The sequence below is a fragment of the Phacochoerus africanus genome, chromosome 13 (assembly GCF_016906955.1).
Source record: "Phacochoerus africanus isolate WHEZ1 chromosome 13, ROS_Pafr_v1, whole genome shotgun sequence".
NCBI classification, from domain to species: domain Eukaryota; kingdom Metazoa; phylum Chordata; class Mammalia; order Artiodactyla; family Suidae; genus Phacochoerus; species Phacochoerus africanus.
In genome coordinates this window covers 2786066-2809660 of record NC_062556.1, presented here as the reverse complement: position 1 = coordinate 2809660, position 23595 = coordinate 2786066, and the positions used below count along the sequence as shown (strand labels likewise).

The window sequence follows — 23595 nt, the reverse complement described above, 5'->3', positions numbered from 1 at the left end:
GGTGTGGGATCGTGTGAGACAGGGCCGTGCCGCCCTTGACGCAGCACGTGACGACGACTCAGCTCACACCTGCACGTGCACCCCCACCCCCGCCCATTTGTTTATAATGACAACGGGGACAGTAGCTAGTGCCTGTACCGTGTGGACCACCTGCCTGGCCCTGGTCTAAGCCATTCGGGAACCCACTCATCCCGCTCAGCAGTCCTAGGAAGCAGACACTGCGTAGAAATCCGGGAGCTCAGCCACAGACAAGTGCCAGAGCTGGGCCCACGGCCTCGCCAGGGGCCAGGGTGTTCGGGTGGTTTTGAGACCAAGGCGAGTCCTCCTCCGTCAGATGAAGTGGCCACACCTCACTCTCCCAGAGGATTGTGGGAGTTTGGGTAGAGTGAGGTTTTTACCCAAAGCAGGTTACAGCAGTGAGCACGGGGGAGAAACACCCCGGTTTCGGGGCCTGTGTAGACACTGGGAGTCTGGGGAGGGGGGCACTTGGAGCCCCGCGTCTGAGTCTCCTGTTCCATGACCGAGGAATTCAGAGCACAGAATCGCTCTAGGCAGGTAAATAGAATAGCTCTTTGGAGTCAAGATCATTTGCCTCCAAAAAATATAAAAGAAAATAGAGCGGGGATTAGAGGAAAGTGAAATGCAATCAAAGGCCAGTGCCGTACCGGAGACCGTGAGTCTACATTGGATGAGACCCAACCTGGAGTCATAAAAGTGTGTTTCTCCTTCTCTCCTTGGACTCAGCCATTCAGGGGATACTTTCTTGGCAGAAGTTTCCCAATTTCTTGCTAGCAGTTTGCCGTCTGGCCTTTTGTTTCCAAGACCCTAAGCTAGTTATTCCGGGAGCCGCCATGTGCCTGGCTCCGAAGCCCCCCAAGTTTGCAGGACGGAGCCCCCGGCCACGGGAGCTTGTTGTCTTCCAAGGGCAAGTCCGGGCCGGTGGCCAGATCAGATCCCAGGTGGGTCCCTACCAGGCAGCATTTCCCACCAGATCTTTCTCACGAGGGAGCCCCTCAGGTAACAGCAGCCCACATTTCCCCGCTGAGAGAAGGCAAGAGGTGAGAATTTTCCCGTTTAGAGATGGGGGCGGTGCTGACAGCCTCTCCCCGCCTGCATCACTCCCAACCCCTCCCCGACCCCGGCACCAGGAGACGCAGGACGCGTGTCCCTGCCCCAAGCGCGGACCCCCCCTCCCCCAGCGCCGGGCGCCAAGTCTGGAGACTGAGGACGCGTGTCCCTGCCCCAAGCGTGGACACCACCCCCCCGGCCCCGGCACCAGGCGCCAAGTCCGGAGACTGAGGACGCGTGTCCCCCTTGCAGGGGCAGGACATACTGGAGCGCAGCTCGGAGCTGATCCACTCTGGGGAGCTGACCAGGGTCACCAGGCAGGGCAAGAGCCAGCAGCGGACCTTCTTCCTGTTCGACCACCAGCTGGTGGCCTGCAAGAAGGACCTGCTGCGGAGGGACGTGCTCTACTACCGGGGCCGCACGGACATGGACGCCGTGGAGCTGGTGGACCTGGAGGACGGCCGCGACGGCGCCTGGAACCTCGGCGTCAGGAATGCCTTCAAGCTGGTCAGCAGGGCGGGCGGCGAGGTGCACCTGTTCTGCGCCAAGAAGCCCGAGGACAAGGCGCGGTGGCTGCAGGCCTGCCGGGACGAGCGCCGGCGGGTGCAGGAGGACCACGCGATGGGTGAGCCCGCCCCCCAAGGAAAGGGACCCTGCTATTGCTCAGGGACAGGTGTGACGTGGAAACTGTTGTCGCACCCATTTTACAGAGGAGCAAACTGAGGCCGAGGGCACCTGCCCACTTTCACCACCTGGCCTTTAAAGCCAGCTCCGTGTGACCCGAAGCGTGAGCCACCCCCTGGGGATTCCTTAGGAGGGATAGTTGGGGTGACCCTGTGTGCCCCCCATCTGGGTTCACAGAGCTGCTCTGTCCGTCGGGTCGTCAGCACCCATGCCCAGGTCAGGGGCACGGTGCCCAGGCCATCCTGATGATAATCCGCCTTTTCCTGCGCCCTCCAGCCTCCTACACATCGCTAAGGATGAAGGCTGCTCACTTTGGGTTACGTCTCAGGAGCAGCGTGGGCCTTGCGGGTTGTATCCTGAAATGTCTTTTCACGTTTGTTTCTGAATCAGGAATGGAAATTTCAGAAAACCAGAAGAAACTCGCCATGTTAAATGCTCAAAAGGCAGGACACGGAAAGTCAAAAGGTAAGTTTTGGAGAAGCCTTTGTCTCCTTCATGTGCGTATCCTTAGTATTGGAATTAAAATCAGGAGAAATGCCCAAAGTTGGTTTTTTTTTTTTGTCTTTTTGCCATTTCTTAGGCCGCTGCTGCAGCATATGGAGGTTCCTAGGCTAGGGTTTCTAATCGGAGCTGTAGCCACCGGCCTACACCAGAGCCACAGCAACACAGGATCCGAGCCGCATCTGTGACCCACACCACAACTCACGGTAATGTCAGATCCTCAGCCCACTGAGCAAGGCCAGGGATCGCACCCGAAACCTCATGGTTCCTAGTCGGATTCGTTAACCACTGCGCCACGACAGGAACTCCATGCCCAAAGTTGTTAAGTGAAGGAGAGGAATGTGGGTAAAATGCAGCATAAGAGGGAGTTCCCATTGTGGTGCAGCGGAAACGAATCTGACTAGCATCCATGAGAACGCAGGTTCGATCCCTGGCCTCGATCCGTGGGTTAAGGATCCAGAGTTGCCTTGAGCTGTGGTGTAGGTCATAGATGGGGCTCGGATCTGGCGTTGCTGTGGTTGTGGAGTAGGCTGGCGAGTGCAGCTCCGATTCGACCCCTAGCCTGGGAACCTCCATGTGCCACGGGTGGGGCCCTAAAAAAAAAAAAGACAAAAAACCCTCAATACGAGAAGGCGAACAGTGGACAGTGCTTTTGGCTTTGAATGTGCCTCCATATGTGCTTTTACTCGGAAGATGAGTCTCTCAAAGTGTCTGACTCAGCGCCAAGGAGCTTCCAGACCTCGCTGCCCCGCCCTCTGAGCCCCACCCTGCGGAGGGAGGGGGAAGGAGGGATTATCCGCCGGCCAAGCAGTGCCCAGGTCCGAGGCCTGTAAGGAGGAAATCTCCACGGGCAAACTGCGTGTCCGCTGAAAGCGCATTGTAGCTTAGGGAAGAAGAAAAAAGATGCCACAGTTGGCACATCAAGCAGTGAGTTAGAGCAGAAGACGCTCTTCTGGCGTATTTGGAGCCTGGACTCTCCCCCCACAGGAGCGCCCAGGGCCGGCCGCTCTTGGCAAAGACCGAGGCCCGGGACCCAGACCCCGGCGTCCGGGTGCGCAGACGAGACTTCCCACGCATGCGTAGTACAAATATCCTACCCCAACAGAAGTGAAAGAATCAGGAATTTTATTCAGGAATATGTGTTATATTCTTATAAACTTCAGTCGTATGAGATGTATCCCATTTGGTATTGTCCTAAGTGAAAATGCAGAACTCGTTCGGCCCGTGGCTGCTGGGCTGAGAAGACTTTATCACCGAAACAGCATTCAGCATCCTTCCTCCACGCAGGTGCAGAATTTGCCCCCACTGAGTTACAGCTTTGAGGCCAGAAATCCCATTTTACTTATTCACTTCTTCCCTCTGCTTTTGATGGCAGGCAACTGGGAAGCATCCGTCTTTAAGGATTTATTAGTCGCCACCCACTTCCTCCAGAGTCTCCGGAAGGAGCCCCGATGGTTCTGGGGTCAGCTGTTGTGCAGGTTTCATGAGCTCTGGCGTGTCATCCTCACTGTCCCCCAGAAAATGAGGGGACCCCTGTGCCAGGTCAGGGCAGGCGTGGATTCTGGACCGAGGCCTGTCTTCTTCCAGAACCCTCACCCTCTGCTCACTCCGTGCCAAGCTCCTCAGGGAGCTTGTGGTCCAGTCACTAAGCCTTTCTGACCAGCTCTGCACGGGTTTACAGTCCTGGCTGCAGAGCAACAGCTTGGTTAATCCGATTAGGTCTCGGGGCCAGTGTTCTGAGCACGTTGCTTACAGTCACTCATTTGATTCTCCTAACACCCCGGAAGGCACCGCCAGCCCATCTTAGAGACTGGGAAACGGAGGCGCTTTCTCTGTGCCAAATAAAGAGGCGAGGCTGCACGAGCTCCAGGCTTTTGGTGAAAGCGTTTGACTGCCTGTCATCCCAAAGAGCCGTGCAGTTCCAGCTCTGCTGCAGTGACCTGCACGCGGCGTCCCTGGGTTTCCGTTTCCTTCCCGGTGGCTGTCGTGGCACCGTCCCCACAGGGTTTCTAAAGTGAGGGTGTGGAGAGATGGCCAGAGTCTGGGCCCGGTTCCACACACACGGTCGGAGTGTGTTTGTCAGGATGGCAGTGAGGGGACCTTTTGGGGATGTGACTTGAGAATCAGGTGGGGGCTGGCTCTGGGCGCTTCCCCTTGAGCTAATGTGTGACACTCATGCAGTGCCCCCTCCCCTCCCGAGTCAGGCTACAGCGGATGCCCTGCGGCGCCCCCACACCAGAACCTCCGGCCGGTCCACCAGCGCCACGTCACGGTGCCCACCAGCATCCCGCAGCAGCAGGTGTTCGCCCTGGCGGAGCCCAAGCGGAAGCCTTCCATCTTCTGGCACACCTTCCACAAGCTCACCCCCTTCAGGAAGTGACCCCCGGCCAGGCCGAGGGGCGTCCACGTGCCCCTTCTGGGCTCAATCCGAGGCGTTGGACTGGTGCTGAAAACCTCTCCTGGGGACTCAGCAAAAGGGACCAGCTTCGCCTCCCGTCTCAGAGACCCAGCCGCCTCCTGGCGGTGGGAGGGGCGTGATGCCAGGCTCCTCTGGGCCCCACGTGACCCACTGAGGTGGCCGAGGCTGGGAGCCAGCGCTGACTCTGAAGTGATTCTGGACCCCGGAGCATCACGGATGAGGAGGAGCTGCCGTCCAGGCCCCGGTGGGCTGTGGGCTGCTAACTCCCCTCGCTCCCTGCCGAAGGCGGTCAGAGTCACTTTGCTTTTGCTTTCGAAGGGGGTGGGCGGGTCAGGGCTATCCCTCTCTTCGTGGTCTGGGGGGTCTGTGCAGCCCTGCAGGGGCCCCGGGTCCCCTGGCGTCTTCCAGATCCACAGTTGCCACGTAGTGGTGCCAGCCTGCCCTACCTCCATCCCACCGCAGGGCCAGGTGGACAGGGCGGCGCCCCCGCCCGGTCCAAGCCCTGCAGGGCTCAGTGACACAGGCATTCCGAGGACACCTCAGGGGAGGGCAGTCCACTGCTGGCCGGTGCTCCCTGCCCGGGTCGGACTCCCCGAGCAGGACCCTGAGAAAGGACTCGCACGTCTGTCCGCAGCAGAAAAACCCATTTCCTCTAGTTTGATGGTGAAGCGAACGAGCAGATGCACCAGCTGAAGGGCGGTCTTTCCTTCCTTTGCCTCTGTCCTCCCCAGTCGAGTGACAGGGACAGGTGCCGTCTTCCCCTGAAAATCACGAGACCCAAGGGTCCCGCTTCCTCCTTGCTCAGAGCTGATGTGGCTGCATAGACCCCATTGAAGTGCCCCTCGTGCCAGTCCCCCATCAGCAGGAGAGACCGAACAGACCCCGACTCAGAGAGCAGCCTTTGCTAACCAAGGCCAGGCAGGCCGAGACCTGTCGGCACTGACCCCTTGCCTGTGTCTAGATGGTAGATTTCGGTGAAAGTAACTGGCGCATGTGCGGTGAGGGACACGGACTGTGCCAGGGAGAGGCCCTTCCGCTTGCGGGGGTCCCACTCCCACCCTGTGGTCTCTGCTTGAGGATAAACGCTCCCGGACTGTCCCCCGTAGGGGACACCTGAGCCTCCGGGCGTGGGCCCCACGCCCACCCAGAGCGGCCCCGGCCTGGCTGGAGGGTGGTGCGGCCTTGGGCACAGCCTTGGGGCCCTTGGTGCTCCAGGGCCGGGACAGAGGCTGCCTCGTGAACAGATTTCTCGGTTTTATATATACATTGCATTTATATAACTGACCTTTTTTACTAACAAGATAGAATGACATATTTTGAAGACTGTACTTCATATGCTTTTCATAAGCCCCCTTCAGCCAAAACTGGGTTACATAGCATTGTTTGTATATCCTGCAGTTTTGAACAGTTGCGTGGCTTGTGGGGTTTTTTTGAACCTAAGAGAATTACTCTGAAGAAGTAGAGAATCATTTGCTCACGTGACATTCCAGGCAGGATTCTGCTCCAGTACAGAAGCACCCAGAGGGCCCCCCCCAATGCCCACCACAGGGACCAAGGACTTGCGGCGCTGCCAGCAGCTGTGCTCTGCCGAGCCCTGCCTCCAGACATGCATGTCCCACCCCCCCACCCACCCCCGCCACTGCACAGGTCCCTCGTCAGATGTCCCTCCTGGACGGCTTGAGCTTGGGCATCCAGGTGATTTGAAAACCACTACAGTGTGTTTGAGAGGATGGAACATTCTATGACTTGAAATCTGTGTGTCTAACTCGGCTTTATCCCAAACGCCTGAGTTTTCTGCGGAGCGGATGACTCCGTCTTCTGTTTCACATCCGCCCAACTCCCTTCCTGATGTGAGTCCTGTGTTGCACTGGGAGAAAAGGAGAAAAAGCCCGGGCTCCTGTAGAGTGTGTATGAGTTTCATTGGGAATCTTGCTTTCTCCAGGAAATGGTAGGAAATCTGCACAATGTGGGTGGAGGGCCCCCCCCCAAAAAAAAGCTGGCTTAACATCTGGATGACTTTCACTCTACTGCCATTCATGTTTGGGAATTGCCAGCACGGTTGAGAGACCTCTGGGATGGCCTTCGCGGTGTCTGTCCTGCCCACACATGTAACCGCCTTGCGGTAGTTGTCAAACAGTCCGAAAACAGCATATCTGTAACGTCATGGAAGAATAGCCCTCTCTGTTTCTGGAAAAAAAGGGGGGAAAGCGGCAGCGGTTTGCGGGCGCTTTTCTGGGGACGCCTTCCGTGTGGCTTTGCTCGCAGGAGATCTGCTCTTTGTCCCCTGGTAGACCTGGTTTCAGAGGTGGGAACCCGCTACTCCCATCTCCGCGCTCCTCCTGAGTCCTTTGGTGCCTTGCATTCCTAATCCCAAGGCGGAACCCCATGCCTGTTCAGAAAACCCCCTCAAGGGTGCGTTGCTGTTGTGTAGCCACAGAGCAAAGGTGCGTTTCATTCCAGCTCTGTTTCTCAGTGGAGATCAGCGTGTTAGCGGTTGGGCATCCCTGCTCGCCCAGGTTATTCCTCGTGCAGACGCGCTTACTCACCCAGCAGCCCGACCCCTGACCCCCAACCCCCCACCCCCCCGAGTTAGGGAGGGAGCTGCAGTGGAACGTTTTGCCACCGTTTGGTGCCAACACATGTGGGTAAGCGTCCCTTCGATGTGGCACAAATCAGTGAGGTCACACTGCCCCCAAACAGTTGTCCCCATCATAAGCTTAACGTCCAAATGGTCTCCCTGTTAAAATTTCCCCTGGCTACTGCTTCTCTCAGGACAGATGCCGTGAAGCATGAGGTCCCAAGATCCTGAAGATGACAAGCAGCAACTGTCTGATCTTAGGGGAAAAAAACCCGGAAATGTAAATATTTGTTGCAAATTTAGTTACAACAAACTTACCATCACCCTCCTTAGTTGTTTTAAGTATCTGACTCTCGTATGAGAAACTACCTAACTGGCTCTGTACTTTTAACTACTGTTGGTCTTTTTTTTTTTTTTTTTGTAAATATTAGCATCTATTGTGTTTGATGTACCTACTTTGCAAAGCTTTTGGTGACCTGTTGCTTCCATTCGAACTCATCAAGACGCTGTCACCTGTGTATGTCAACTGACAGCTTCCAGACCGATGCAGAAGCCGTCGACAGCTGACGTGCGCTGCCCAAGATCGCTGCGACTTGATACGTATTTTCTTTGAATGAAGTTTTTGTAAAATATATATATATATTTACAATGTTATTTTGATGATTTCCTGTAAATGCTGTGAATCTATATTTGTTGTTTTGTATCTTATATATTAAAGTTAATTTGCCAAACTGGCTGTAGTCACGCATTTGAGAGGGAGGGAGAGAGAGAGAGAGAGAGAGAGAGTGTGTGTGTGTGTGTGTAGCGTGAATTTTAAAGGAGAGGGCGCTAGGAGCATTTCTGAGATTTACAGGCCCTAAGAGATTTTTGTTCAGTAAAAAACATCCTTTAATGAGCCAGCATCAAACTGCTGGATGGGTGCGGCAGAAGGTTCTGAGCGGAACGGAGGGGCCACTTGAAAACAGGCACCAAATGTTGGGATGAGTGACAAGCCCAGCGCTGGCTCCTGGTGGTGGAAGCCACGTGGACACGGGCCTCCTGGCTTCAAGCCCTTCTGGGAAGACTTCCGTTAGGGGCTGAGGGAGCCTTGCCTGTCGCCTGACACCCCTCTGACAGTGGCGGCCGCGGCCCAGGAAGGACCCCCACCCGGGGGAGGGTGGGCAAGGGGGTGGGAGCTGTCTCTGGGGTTCTGTGGAGACGGCCCAGCACAGGAGCCACCGACCCGCTGGGCATGGAGAGAGCCTCCATGGGAGCCTGTGGTCCAGAGGGGCAGGCGCATAGAGCATCGCTAGGATACCGCGGGAATTGCGTGACCTTGGGAACGTAGACGCATTCTGGAAGGACTTCAGGGATGGGGCCTTTCCTGGAGAGAAAAAGCAGAAGGACGAGCCCAAGGGCCTCCGCCCACACCCACACGCAGGGGAGCTGAGACACCAAAGGGCTGGAAGGTCCGTCTCAGAGCTGCAGGCCGGACCAGGTGCTGGGCTCCATCCACGGGGCAGAGCCCAGGCAGGAAGAGCTGGTCCAGGAGCAGAGAAAGGGCCAACTTAAAACAAGAGGCAGGCTACAGCTCCGATTAGACCCCTAGCCTGGGAACCTCCATATGCCGTGGGAAGCGGCCCTAGAAAAAGGCAAAAAAGAAAAAAAAATAAAAAAATAAAATAAAAACGAGAGGCGGGGAGGGAGTTCCCATTGTGGCTCTCTGGGTTAAGAACTAGCGTCGTGAGGATGCAGGTTCCATCCCTGGCCTGGCTCAGTGGGTTAAGGGTCTGTCATTGCTGTGAGCCATGGTGTAAGTTGCAGACTAGGCTCGGATCCTGCGTTGCTGTGGCTGTGGTGTAGGCCGGCAGCTGTAGCTCAGATTTGCCCCCTAATCTGGGAACCTCCCTATGCTACGGGTTCAGTCCTAAAAAGACCAAAACAAAAGCCCACAGAGGCAAAACCAAAACAAAACGCCCCCAGAGGTACTGGGGGTGGGGGAGGGGAGGCAGAGCCCCGAAGAGGCAGTGGCGGAGAGGAGGCCGCTGTCCAGATGCTCAGCAAGGACGCAAATCCCCGTCGTCACCAGGTGTTGGGGAGACAGTGGCTGCAGGGTTCTCCCCTGGGGCTCTGGGCGCTGCTGAAAGAGCGGCGTGGAGGGTGGGTCTGTGGCTGTCTGGACCCCGGGGTGGAAGCTCAGGGCCAGGATGCAGATGGGGGAGGCGCCCAGTTGTGGCTGGTTAAGCTGGGAGCGCTGTGCAGAGAGCAGGCAGCTGGGCAGAGGATGCACCTGGGACCCCAGCCCGAGGAGCGGAAGGGGGGGGGGCAGATGCAGAAGGAAGGAATTGTTCCTGGGGCCCCTTGGAAGGACGCAGCAGGTGTGCAGGCGGGGCTGGGGTCAAGAGACGAGGTGGTGGGTCTGCGTGACCTGGGGAGACCCTGCCACCACCTGAGACCCTGGCTCCATTCTGCCTGCTGCTTGGAGAGGGAAACTGAGGCACAGTGTGGGGGGTGCGACCTCTGTTCAGGGGGGACCTGCCTGCACCCCACTCTCCCCTCCACTCCCACCCGGCCTCTCAAGAAGCAGCATTGGGTGCGTTTGTCCTCTTGATGTTAATTTTTTTTTTTTTGGTTTCTGCATTTTTATTTTTTCTAAATTTTTATTATAGTTGAATTACAATGTTCTGTCAATTTCTGCTGTAAAGTCACCCCGTCACACATATACATTCTTTTCACCATATTCTATCATGTTCTGTCACAAGTGATTGAATATAGTTCCCTGTGCTATACAGCGAGACCTCATGGCTTACGTATTCTAATTGTAATACTCTGTCATTTTTAAAAATGTCTTTATTATGATTGATTTACAGTGGTCTGATGCTATTTTTAAGCTGGAAAATGAACATTAACAGACACTGACGGGAAAACGTACCATTCAGTGATTACATGGGATTGAAAATAATAGTTTCACCATGTGTTCCTTAGTGCCATGTCTGTGTGCATGTGTGTGCATGTGTGTGTGTGCATGTGGAGACTGGGCATTAAACTCTTAGGCACAAAAATGCCTACATTTAAAGGAACCACGCGGGAGTTCCCATCGTGGCTCAGTGGTTCACGAACCCAACTAGTATCCATGAGGACGCGTGTTCGATCCCTGGCCTCGCTCAGTGCGTTAAGGATCCGGCATTGCTGTGAGCTGTGGTGTAGGTCGGATCCCAAATTTCTGGGGCCATGGCGTAGGCCGGCAGCTGTAGCTCCGATTGGACTCCTAGCCTGGGAACCTCCATATGCTGCGGCCCTAAAAAGACAAAATAATAATAATAATTAAAAAGAAATAAAGGAACCACACGAGTCAGAGAGCTCCAGTTAATGGTGTCAGTTCCAAGGGTTGATGATCTGAACAAGGCCCGGCAGCGTCGTCTTAGTTCGGTCCTGTGGGTCCTTGACTGGCCGCAGGGACCAAGCAAAGGCGCAGACATCACTTCGAGGGAAGAAGCAGCCCTGCGACCACCTCCCTCCAGACCCACCAGAAGCTGCCTCCCCTTCTCTCCATTAAAAACGGGGGGGGGGGGAAAGCTAAGTTTGCTGAACTAAGCAATGTTGCTGGGAGACACCCCTGACTCAAGTGTCACACGTCTTCTTGAAATTCTTTTTTTTTTCCTGTATCTTTTTAAGGCCGTGCCTGCAGCATATGGAGGTTCCCAGGCTAGGAGGCGAATTGGAGCTGCGGCTACCCGTCTACACCACAGCCACAGCCACGCCAGATCCAAGCCCCGTCTTCGACCTACACCACAGCTCACCACACCACCTGATTCCCAACCCACTGAGCGAGGCCACGGATCAAACCTGCATCCTCATGGCTCCTAGTCAGGTTCTTAACCCACTGAGCCTCAACGGGAACTCCCTAAAAATTTCCCAGGAGGTTCTGTGCTCGTTTGCTCCCGCCCCTTCCTGCTGTTTTGCAGCCGTGTCCACAGGGACTCGCAGGGCAGGAAGGTGGGGTTTTCTTTAGTTTTCTCCTGATTCCTGGCTTGCACAGCACCTGGGTGCCGCCCGCCGCCCTGGGATTTGGTAAGTGTGTTAGGAAACCTTCACTGTAAGACATCAGGGTCCTAAAATGGTTCATGTTACTGGCGTGTGATAATCCTGCTTAATTATTTGCAAAGTAGGCAGATATCTACAGGGTTTGGGATAGGAAAGGAGTCTGCTGGCTCCCAAATTCACTCTTAACGAAGAGACCAGACAGGAGATAAAAAAGATTTTCAAGTTCTTCGAGAACTCTGCAAACTGGCTGGGGAGAGAGATGATACCATAGAAGAAATCTTAAGAATTAGACCTTTCTTTTCTTTTCTTTTCCTTTCTTTTTTTTTTTTTTTTTTTGTCTTTTTGCTATTTCTTGGGCCGCTCCCGAGGCATAAGGAGGTTCCCAGGCTAAGGGTCTAATCGGAGCTGTAGCTGCCAGCCTACGCCAGAGCCACAGCAACGCGGGATCCGAGCCGCGTCTGCAACCTACACCACAGCTCACGGCAACGCCGGATCCTTAACCCACTGAGTGAGGGCAGGAACCGAACCCGCAACCTCATGGTTCCTAGTCGGATTCGTTAACCACTGCGCCACGACACGAACTCCCTCTCTCTCTCTCTCTCTTTCTTTCTTTCTTTCTCTCTTTCCCTTTCTTTCCTTTCTTTTTTTCTTTAGTTCTCTTTTCTTTTTTTTAATGGCCAAACCCACAGCACATGAAAGTTCCTGGGCCAGGGATTGAATCCAAGCCACAGCTGCGACCTGTGCCACAGCTGTGGCAACGCCAGCTCCTCAACCCACTGCGCCAGCTGGAGATCAAACCCACCCCTCTGCCCTGACCTGAGCCACCGCAGTCAGGTTCTTAACCCACTGTGCCATGGTGGGAACTCCCAGTAGGCCTTTCTAGAGAGATTTCCGGTGGAGCTCATGGATTAATTTGCACAAATTGTAATGTGTGCATTATTATGTTCATGGCAGTACAGACTTACCCAGTGTAGTTTAAACATAGGAAATATTTCATGTATGTTCAACATATGTTGAAAAAGAAATATATGTGCAGAGTATGGACCCCATGGAAGACAATGTGTTGCATGAAGACAATTTAGATTCAGATTCTCGGGCTGTGGTGTCTGGGAAGGATGCTGCGGTTCACTCAGCCCTTGCATTTTATGCAACCTCTAGAGGCTGGAAGTTTGGAGATCTAGCAAAAATTGCTCAGCTGGGTTCTGGCAGGTCTTTATTAAGCCTTCCTATTTGGGGAGGTAAGGAGCTTGCGAAGCGGAAACCCTGGACCTTGGCCATGAATTAGGAACATCACGTCCTTGGAGAAAATTAATGGGGGGGGGGGAGGCACGGAGTGACCTTTTCTAAAGAAATTCAGTGATAAAGGAGAATATTGGTCAAGCACTGGAGACACATTCCAGAAAGAAGAAGTAAAGCAAGAACCTATTTTATTTGGCTCTAAAAAGCAGTAGCTCTGAAGGCATTTGCAGCCTGTGTCCCTTTGTGTCCAGCTGCTTCCCTGTCTTGAGCGGCTCCCAGGGTCACGGCTCCCCTCCCCCTGTGGAGCGGGACTGTGTCTGTCCTTGGGTCATTGACACCCATTGCACAGATCTAAGGCCATGCCTCGCTTGTCACCTGGAAGGGGTTACACCCCGCGCGTCCCCAGCAAGGCCGACTGTGGGCTAAGGGAGCAGGGATGTCAAACCTTCCCCACTTGGCCTGAGCGCCCTCCTCTTTGCCAGCACAAGCCTGGCGCCCGTCAAGGCTCAGCTGCGTGAGCGGCCCCGAGAACAGGCTTGGGCAGGTTGGCGGGACTTATTTCTCCCTCGTGTCAAAGACAGGCTGGGGGGGTGGGGGCAGACTGGGCCCGAGAAGTCCTGAGAGACCAGGGTTTGCTCTGTCCGCAAAGGGATGCCCTCCTTCCAGGGTCCCGGGGCGGCTCGCAGGAAGGGCCCATCCGTCCCGTCCGGGTCATGGTCCACCAGTTGCTGGTTATCGCTTGACTCAGCGCCTGCTGGCCGTAACCTAGATTCCCACAAGTACAGGGTGAGAGAGAGGCTGGAAAGTGAGCTTTGCATGCATCCACCTGCCAGCTAAAATTTCAGTTCTCGTGGGTGACAATGATGATGGCGAGAAGGGGTGTTGGAGAGACTAGAAACCCCCACATGTCTTTTTTTTTTTTTAGGGCTGCACCTGCGACATATGGAGGTTTCAGTCTAGGGGCCCAATCAGAGCTCGATACTGAGATCCTCCAGCCTCCGCCAGAGCCACAGCAACGCAGGATCCGGACCGAGTCTGCGACCTACACCACAGCTCACAGCAATGCTGGATCCTTAACCCCCTGAGCGAGGCCAGGGATCGAACCCGCGTCTTCATGCATGCTAGTCGGGTTCTTTAACAGCTGAGCCCACAGTGGGAACTCCTAGAAATCCCCAGATGAAACAGTGAGTCGATACCCAGCCACCTCCCCGGGTGGTGATTTGCTCGCAGTTAAGCCAGTATCAAATCCATTCCTTCATTCATGTAACCATTCAACAAATACTTCACTGTGCAGTGCTGAAAATAAGTGGGAAGATGTAGTCGCCGTCCTCAACAAGCTGTAACCCAGGTTAGCGCCTTGGAAGTGAGGCTCGTCCAGGCGCAGTGTGGAGGGGGGGGGGGGGTCCAGAGAAGAGGGAGGGGGAGGGAAAGCCGAGACAGGTGGGGTCCTAGTCTGTGCGCTCTGGAGAAACACCAGACATAGGAGTTAAACATCGAATTTGAGACACCAGCCTCAGGCTTTGAGAGAAACACAAATGTAAACCTTTTATCTTGGAAACTGCCATGGACACAATTTCCACTCTATTCCTTGTGCAAATTCTCACGTCCGTCTCTAAGAATTTTTTTCTTTCGAGATGATGCCACAACTCAACTCTCTGCTCATTTGGGAGCTAAGTGTGTTCCTTTTTTACTTTTCTTCTTCTTCTTCTTTTTTTTTTAAACTATTGCACTTTCAGCACATGGAATTTCCTGTGCTCAGGGTGGAATGAGAGCCTCATCTGTGACCTACGCTGTAGCTCGAGGCAACACCTGATCTAACCCACTGAGCGAGGCCAGGGATTAAACCCACATCCTCACAGACGCTGCGTCGGGTTCCTAACCCGCTGAGCCATAGCAGACACTCCCAAGCATGTTCCTTGTATCACAGCCGTTTGTTGCCAGTGTGTACCTGCCAGGCCCTGCCTGTGTGGCGTGTCTGCCAGAACCAGAGCAAAGGATCGCAGAGGGCTGGGCCTTGGCTTTTATCTCGGCTCCTCTCTGGCTGGAGAGCACAGCGGAGTTTATCCCAATCTGATCCCTTTATGAGCTCCTGATCTTTTTTTTTTTTTTTTCTTTCTCTCTTTCTTCTGGGATCATTATAACACCCGTTTTCAAAAATCACAAAGGAAATATCTAGCCCCCTACAGAGGCTGGTCTGTCTGTGCAATTTAGGTTTAACTGCCAACCAGTCACTTCTGGGTTAAACAGAGCCCGAAGATGTGGCTTATGTACGGAATTTGGCTTGAGGAAAACGAACTCACTTCCCCAAGGGGCGTAAGTTTGTGACTTCAGAGGGAAACATCTGCCTTTCCTTTTCCCAAAATACTTTGGTTTACATCACACGGGACCCCGAGATGCACAGCGGCTTCTGTGAGGGGGCGGTGTCATCCTGTGGATGGAAGTCTAGCTGGTTTAAAAAAAAAAAAAAAAAATATATATATATATATATATATATATATATATATATGTATGTATGTACAGAACTAGTCCTATAGATACTGTAAGAGGGCATTTAAAACCAAAAAAAAATCTCCCATAACCCCATCATTCTTAAAGCAACCGTGCTCCTTCGGCTGCATGTACAGGGAGTTTTTGGTGACATGCAGAGGGACACACATTGCTTAAGCGGGCTTCACCGATAGTGCATCTTGTCACAAACGGAAGGTGCGTGGCCACCTGCATGGCGCATTTGCCCACCTCGTGTCTCTGTGTCCCATTTTGGCAATTCTCACAACAGTCCAGACTTGTCCATCCCTATTGCATTGCTTATGGTGACCTGTGACCAGGGATCTTTGATGGCACCCCTCAAGTGACGGTGAGCCTTTTTTAGCAATAACATATGCACTGTTTTTATTTTTATTTTTTAATGGCCACCCCCGTGGCATATAGAAGTTCCCTGAGCCAGAGACTGAATCTAAGGTGCACCTGAAATCTAGGCTGCAGCTGCGGCAGCACCGTATCATTTAACCCACTGCGCCAGGCTGGGGATCGAACCTGCGCCTCTGCAGCAACCTGCGCCTCTGCAGTAGGATCTTTAACCCACTGCACCAGAGCAGGAAGTCCTGTATGCTGTTTTTAAGCAATGCTGTGCACATCTTATGTATGGTGTAAATACAACTTTTATATGCACTGGAAACCAAGAAATTTGTGACTTGATTTTTTGTGATATTTACGTTTTTGCAGTGGTCTGGAAGCAACCTTTCTACTTTCTGTCTGTGAATTTGCCTCCTCGGGTACCTCGTATAAGTGGAATTATACACTATTTGTCCTTTCGTGACTGGCTAAGTTCACATAGCACAGTGTTTTCAAGTTCACCCATGATGCAGCCTGTGTCAAAATTTCCTTCCTTTTTTTGGGGGGTGGGGGCCAACCCCTCTAGCATGCAGAAATTCCCAGGCCCAGAATCAAATCCACACCACGGCAGTAATCGGAAACATGGAAATGACAATGCCTGGTCCTTACCCTACTGAGCCACCAGGGAACTCTCAGAGTTTTCCTCCTTTTTAAGGCTGAACCACGACCATTGTATGGATGGACCTATTCATGTGTCAATAGACACATGGGTTGTCTCCCCCCTTTTGGGGACTGTGGATAACACCGCTGTGAACGTGGGTGTAGAAACATCTGTGGGAGTCCCCGCTTTTAATTCTTTGGCATGTATCTTCAGGGGAGGGATTGCTGGATCAAATGCTAATTCTCTGTTTGATTTACTATTTAAAATGTGCTTTTGTGCACCATGTGATCAAATTTGTTTTGTATAGGAGTTCCCGTTGTGGCCCAGTGGATTACAAACCCAATGAGTATCCATGAGGACTCAGGTTCAATCCCTGGTCTTGCTCAGTGAGTTAAGCCTCCGGCGTTGCCGTGAGCTGTGGTGTAGGTCATAGATGCGACTTGGATCCCGCGTTGCTGTGGCTGTGGTGTAGACCCCTAGCCTGGGAACCTCCATGTGCTTCGGCTGCAGCCCTAAAAACCTTTTGATGTTTTTACAGCACCCCTGGGAGATAAGCATTAATCTCTTCTCTGCCTCCAAAAAGTGCTTTGCCCAAAGCGAGGTGGCCAGGCGGGTTCCTGATGCGGCACTGGGCTCTCTCCTAGACGGCTCTCCATCAGGAGCTGCCCCAACTTCATGAGTGCTTCCTAGGACAATGCCCTTCGATGGTGAGCAGCTTGGTCTGCTGCCAGCTCCCACCCTGATGCGCTCTGGCCGTTCTGAGTTTGGCCACTGCAAAGGGGGCCGAGGCCGTGTCTGTGGCCCCAGTGATGAACGTTTCTCCCTTTGGTCTGTTCCCCTCTTTCAGCCCAGCTCCGTCATCTGAGCCATGAGGATCTGGTGCCTCCTGCTCGTCTCTGGAGTCTGTGCAGGGACGGTGAGCTCACAGGACACCTGCAGACAGGGCCACCCCGGCGTCCCTGGGACCCCTGGTCACAATGGATTGCCTGGAAGAGATGGACGAGACGGCACGAAGGGCGACAAGGGGGATGCAGGTACCTGGTGCCTATGCCTGCAGCTGCCCTTCTGCTCACTCTCTTCCTTTTAGCACCTTCCTTCATCACCTGTGTGCTCAGCGCCTACTGGCTCACCCTTCTCCATCCTTCCCCACCCATCCATCCATCCATCCACCCATCCCCTAGGAAACACTTACGGACAGCCTGTTCCAGCCAGATGGGGCTGGGTGCGGGATACAGGGCAGCACGAGCTGTCAGGACCGCATCCTCATGGGCTTTCCCATTCAGTGGGCCTTCTGGGCATTTGTGGCATCCCCTGCTCGTGGCGTTTGTGGTCTAGCAGATTACCTGCCCTGGCTGGATGGAGCAGAGGGTCACCAGGGGCACTTTGGGGCATCAGGCACTCTCCTCCTGGAGAGGGAAAGGCTAGCCCGGCGAACAGCAAACTCTCCGTCTTAATGAAATCCACCCCCTGCCATCCTGGTAGGACCACAGGTGTGCATGTGTGTACATGCATTATGTCTGTGTGTGCATGCACACACACAACACCCTCTGTCTTCGTGATCCCTCCCCTCTCACGCCCACTCCCCTCCTCACCGTGGGGACCACCTCTGACCCCCGCGGCTGGGCGGGGAGAGGAGGCGCAGGAAGCACCACTGAGACGATGCTGTTAGCATCCAGCCCTCTGCCCTCTGAGCACAAAAGAAAGGTTCCAGCCTTTCTCCCCAGGGGCTCTTTGTAGGCCTCCTGCTGCAGGACTCTTGGAGCTGCCCGCAACCCCCGGGCTCCGTCCCTGCCAGCGGAGGGGGCGGGTACCACCCGCCCTGGGGCTCTCTGCGCCTGTGCAGCAGCCAGGCTGCCTCGCCAATTGACCCTTAACACTTTCCTGGTTCAAAGTCACGCATCTGTCCCTGTGACTCAAACTCCTGGCTCACAGCCTCTCTTTCTCTAAAAATCTGAGCCCCCTTTGCCTGAGTCCAAGGCAGCCTTTCTGCAGGGGCGTGGGCAGGCCCAGTCACAGCGCCCCTCTGGCGCGCCTCCTCTCTCACGGGGCCCGTGTGGGGGGGGTGTTCCCTTTCCGAGTTTGGGAGACTTTAACTTTAAAAATTTTAATCATGGTACGCAGGCAAAGAAGACAGATGATAGAGAAATGGATGTGGGGTGGGGGGAGGAGAAATACATAAGACGATGCTCCCACATTCGACTCCAAATGTCCTACTTCTCTCCTGATGAATCGCTCGCCTTCTTTCAGGGTATCCAGTCTTTCCAGTTTTACTCGCTTCCTTAAGGCGTGTATGTGATATATGTAGCATGTATAAATACACACACATATACGTATATAAAATATATGTATTTCTGAGGATACCCAATCACATTTCTCACACTAAAAATTAACTTCGTTTTTGTCTTACTGTTTTCAAATGTATTTGTATGTCTGTTTTACAATGAACACGTTTTTAGAAGCTTACCCGTACACAGCTTACAAACACAGGCGCGTGGACGTGACACAGGACACTGGTGCTCCAGGAGCCTGTTCTGAGCATCAGGACTCCTACGTGGTCAGCAAAACCTCATGGCCTGATGCCCCAATGGGCCTGCACAGCACTCTAAGGCACCACAGAGATCCTTCCAGAACCCTCCCTTCCATCCCACATCTGCTTTCATAGGAGGCGGGCAGACCTTCTCCTCTGAACCAGAATTTTAACTCCTGCCTGTTTTCTCATTTTCCACCAGGTGAACCAGGACGTCCCGGTGGTCCAGGGAAGGACGGGATGATGGGAGAGAAAGGAGAACCAGGTCAGAGGTGGCTTTCCATTTGGCTGTGCCCTTGTCCTCAGCTGGCAGGGATATAATGAGAACTTAAGTGTTGGAGCTCCCTGGTGGCTCAGTGGGTTAAGGACCTGCTTTGGTGCAGGTCGCTGATGTGGCACAGGTTTGAAGCCTGGCCTGGGAACTTCTGCATGCCATAGCTGCAGCCCTCCCACCCCCCCCAAAAGAATTTAAGTGTCTACGAAGACAAGTCCCTTATGAGGCTCTGAGGATGATCCACTGATAACGGCCACCCAGTTCTCTCCAGCAGCTCGGGATTCAGTGCAGAGAGGGGGAACTTTCCATAAAGAGCCAGATAGTAAATATTTTCAGCTTTATGGACCACCAGGTCTCCACCACAATTCCTCAGCTCTGCCATCGTGGAGAAGAGCAGTGTAAATGATGCCTCAGTAACTGGGGCTATGGTCCGGTGGGACCTGAATTTTGCATGATTGTCATGTAGCTCGGAACATTATTTGTGACCATTTTCAAATGTAAACCAGGGAGTTTCTGCTGTGGCACACGAGGTTAAGACTCTGACTGCAGTGGCTCGGGCCAATGAGAAGGTGTGGGTTCTGTCACTGGCCCTGCTCAGTGAGTTAAAGGATCTGGTGTTGCTGCAGCTGTGGTGTAGGTCACAGCAGTGGCTTGGATTCCATCCCTGGCCCAGGAACGTCCATGTGCCATGGGCTTGGCAAAAAAAAAAAAAAAAAAGGGAAACCATTCTTAGTTTGCAGGGATACAAAGACAGGCAGAGGGTGGATGTGGCCCACGGGCCATGGTTTGCGGAAGCCTGATTCAGGGGCACTGGATTCTGACTTAGTGCCCTGGGCAGCCCTGCAGGAGAGGGTGGCACCTGAGCCAGGCCCTGGAGGTGGAGAGGATGCTGACAGTTGTCACTGATGGGGAGGGAGGCGGTGGTCCCAAACGCATGATGTTCCCTCGTGCTGGTGCTGCCTTACTTAGTACAACAGTCCTTAAAGGAGTTGCTTCCTATCCTGGGGAATCGGCTTGTGCACGAGTGGTGGAGACAGGGTGTCTACTTCCAGAGCGTGTGCTTGTAACCACCGCTGCCCAGTTGGGGTGTGAGGAGGAGGAGGAGGAGGGGCTGGGGGACAGCAGGACCACTACAGCCCGATGCACCTGGCACAGCAGACAGGTTGGCAGATGTACTGAGCAGTGAGCGGCAGCCCAGGGCGAGTCTGTGGTCACTTGGACGAGGAGCCTCTGGGCGGCAGGTGTGTGGGTGTGAAAGCATCAGGGCTGGAGTTCCCGTCCTGGCTGAGTAGAAATGAATCTGACTAGCATCCGTGATGATGCAGGTTTAATCCCTGGTCTCGCTCAGGGGGTTGAGGATCCAGCATTGCCGTGAGCTGTGGTGTAGGTCAAACATGTGGCTTGGATCCTGTGTTGCTGTGGCTGTGGTGTAGGCCGGCCGCTGTAGCTCTGATTGGACCCCTAGCCTGGGAACCTCCGTATGACACGGGTGAGGCCCTAAAAAGACCAAAAAAGCCCCCAAACCCCATCAGAGCTGCACATCAGCCCCTGGAGCAGCCCTGGTACACCCGCTGCTTGTGTTCTTTGCTCCTCCAAAGCAGAGGAGGGGGCACCACTCACTGTCAGACTCAGGCAGCAAAAAGACTGTCATTTCTTTTTATCTTTTTTTTATGGCTGCACCCAGGGCATATGGAAGTCAGGGATTGAATGTGAGGTCCTTCAGCCCGCTGCGCTCGCCAGGAGTGGGACCTGTGCCTCTGCAGCAACCTGAGCTGCTGCAGTGGGATTCTTAGCCCACTGCGCCATGGCGGGAACTCCAGAGCTGTTATTTCTAGTGTGAGCCCCGCGGCTGATTTACTGTCCACAAATCGAAAGGTGTGTGTATGTGTGGGTTTGTGTGAGCTCAGTTCAGGGGCAAATTAGCTTTCAGACCCTGAGCTTGTCCTGGACCTGGGCCCTGACGCTGCTGTATCTCCCTCACATGCTCAGTAGCAGAACAACCACAGTTGCTCTCACAGGCGACGTGTCACAGCTCCTCTCTGCTACTGTCCTCTCTTGTCCTGCTTAGGGGTCGATGGACACGTCGAAGCCAAGGGCATCAAAGGCGACCAGGGCTCCAGGGGACCTCCAGGAAAACATGGGCCCAAGGGACTTGTGGGCCCCCCAGGAGAGAAAGGCCTCAGCGGAGAGCCAGGCCCCCAAGGGCTGAAGGGGGACAAGGGGGACGTGGGTCCCATTGGTCCGGAAGGGCCAAAGGGCAGCACTGGACCTTCGGGCCCAACTGGCTCCCCGGACCCCATGGGGCCCATTGGAAAGCCTGGTCCCAGGGGAGATGCCGGACCCCTGGGGCCCCAGGGTGAGCCGGGCGTCCGGGGAGTGAGGGGCTGGAAAGGGGATCGCGGAGAAAAAGGGAGAATGGGTGAGACGCCGGTCTTGCCCAAAAGCGCCTTCACCGTGGGGCTCACGGTGCTCAGCAAGTTCCCCCCGTCGGATGTACCCGTCCGATTCGACAGGATCCTGTACAACGAGTTCAACCACTACGACGTGGCCACCGGGAAATTCACCTGCCACGTGGCCGGCGTCTACTTCTTCACCTACCACCTCACTGTCTTCTCCAGGAACGCCCAGGTGGCGCTGGTCAAAAACGGGGTCAAAATCCTGCACACCAAGGACGGTTACACGAGCTCCGAGGACCAGGCGTCGGGTGGCATCGTCCTGCCGCTGAAGCTGGGGGACGAGGTGTGGCTGCAGGTGCTGGGAGGGGAGCGGTTCAACGGCTTGTTTGCGGATGAGGACGACGACACCACGTTCACGGGCTTCCTCCTGTTCAGCAGCTCGTGACCGTGACCGTGACGGTGACGGGCGCCTGTGCGCATCTGCCGCCGCCGTGGCCCCAGAATTGGCGCAGCGAAGATGTTGTTTGATGATCTCACGGATGAATGAAACCATCGCCGTCAAACCCGTAAAAAAGGCGAAAGATAGGCAGGTTATTTCCCGAGCTGATTCTGTAGGTCTTTCCTGTCATTGCAAGAGTACATGTAAAAATACTTGCCCTGGGAGTTCCTGTTGTGGCTCCGGGGGTTAAGAACCCGACTAGGATCCATGAGAATGCAGGTTCGATCCCTGGCCTCGTGCAGTGGGTTAAGCATCTGGTGTGGTCATGAGCTGTTTTTTTAGGGCCACAGGTGTGGCCTTTAGAAGTTTCCAGGCTAGCAGGTGAACTGGAGCTGCGGCACACAGGATCCGAGCCGTACCTGCGACTAACAGCACAGCTCACAGCAACGTGTGATCCTTATTCCACGAAAGCAAGGCCAGGGAATTGAACCTGCATCCTCATAGCTACTAATGGGGATCGTTTCGGCTGAGCCACAATGGGAACTCCTGGCAGTTGCAGCTCTGCTTTGATCCCTAGCCTGGGAACTTTCATGGGCCTCGGATGAGGCCCTGAGAAGATAAATAAATAAATAAATATCAACTCAAAAGTCCCCAATTCTCATCATCTAAATCATTTAAGTCAGTTATAGGTGAGACCTATTGTGTGCATCGTCCTGGGACAAAATTCTCCTTCATCTGTGACCCTGCGAAACCAGACAAAAAGCTGGCGCTTCCAGAACACAAGGGTGGGACGGATACAGATGGACGTTTCCAACCCCAGAGGTAGAAAGAGGACAAGAAAGGAACCCGTCCCAATCTGCTCAAACCCAGCAGGGCAAATTCTATCTGACTTGGTTTTTTTTTTCACAGCTTCTTGTCCGCTTAGCCAAAATACAAGGCTTCCTTAACCCACTGAGCGAGGCCAGGGACGGAACCTTCATCCTCATGGATGCTAGTCGGGTTCGTTTACCCCTGAGCCACGACGGGAACTCCCTAAAATCTGATTGAAAAACACCAGTGGAAAATGAAATCACTTCTCACGTGTACACACAAAAAATACAGACCTTCTAGTTATGCTGTGGAGAACTGTGTAGGAGCCTCACGGCACTTCCTGTAACTAAAGTTTCTTTGTCACTATTATCACCGGGGCTTTTTCTCCCGACCAGGCTCAACTGAAAACAAACTCCATTTAACACCGGAGTGTTGTGGAGACGATGCAAAGGGTGGGTTGGAAGCCCAGACCACCTGGCCCTCCCTCCTGGCTCTCTGGAACTTCAGAGAAGGTTCCCAGGCTGCTCACACCCGACAGGTGTTAACAGGAGCGTAGTGGCTCCCAAGCCAAACATTCAGATGAGGTACAACGTTCCCTCAGGTGCTGGTCCTCCGCACACGTCAAACGTCGGGGTCCGAGGCACCTGGACCATCCTTCCGCGCAGCCTGCCTGCCCTGGGCGCTGATGGACTCCATCCGGGTGTCTGGTTCTCACAGGAAGCTGAAGCGAGGCTGCAGGGCAGGCTCCCCGCCAGCTCACCCCAGCCTCCTGGTCCTTCCAGGGTCACCCTCAAGGGCCGTCCTGGTGATGCTCTGATCCCTGCACTGCTTCGTCCCTGCCCGAGAGGGTGTCTCCGGCCGCTGGTCCAGTCCCCCATGCGCCACTCTCTCCTCCACAGCCTCCCGCCCCAGGTCTCCCTGCTTAGGTGACTGGACATCGGTAGGATGCCCCAGCCCCTCGCACCTGACACTGCTTTGTCGGTTGTACTATCGATCCTCGCGAGTTTACAGGCAATGGATGAAAGTCCATGGACAGCTCTGCTTGCAGAGCTCGGATGTGCAAACGCGGGGCACGTGACCCGCACCCCCCAGGAAAGGAGACAGACCAGGGCGGCGCGTCTACGCCACAGGTCGGGGGGAGCGC

General features: G+C 54.4%; 2 protein-coding genes across 6 annotated transcripts in view; both read left to right on the top strand.

Annotated features, from left to right (window-relative positions):
* Positions 1-7981, top strand: part of SPATA13 (spermatogenesis associated 13) — a 111483-nt gene extending 103502 nt beyond the window's left edge. For all 5 annotated transcript variants that reach the window (XM_047756414.1, XM_047756416.1, XM_047756418.1 and 2 more), the window contains 3 exons: positions 1321-1693; positions 2143-2217; positions 4458-7981. In XM_047756414.1, coding sequence (XP_047612370.1) covers positions 1321-1693; positions 2143-2217; positions 4458-4633 — 624 coding nt within the window. In that variant the 3' untranslated portion in view covers positions 4634-7981. The remainder of the gene's footprint in view (positions 1-1320; positions 1694-2142; positions 2218-4457) is intronic.
* Positions 7982-11148: 3167 nt separating this feature from the next.
* Positions 11149-21907, top strand: LOC125113343 (complement C1q and tumor necrosis factor-related protein 9). The gene is made up of 4 exons (XM_047755986.1): positions 11149-11300; positions 16853-17039; positions 18735-18797; positions 20875-21907. The coding sequence occupies exons 2-4, from the start codon at positions 16874-16876 to the stop codon at positions 21645-21647; spliced, it is 1002 nt and encodes a 333-aa protein (XP_047611942.1). The 5' UTR covers positions 11149-11300; positions 16853-16873; the 3' UTR covers positions 21648-21907.
* Positions 21908-23595: the final 1688 nt, after the last annotated feature.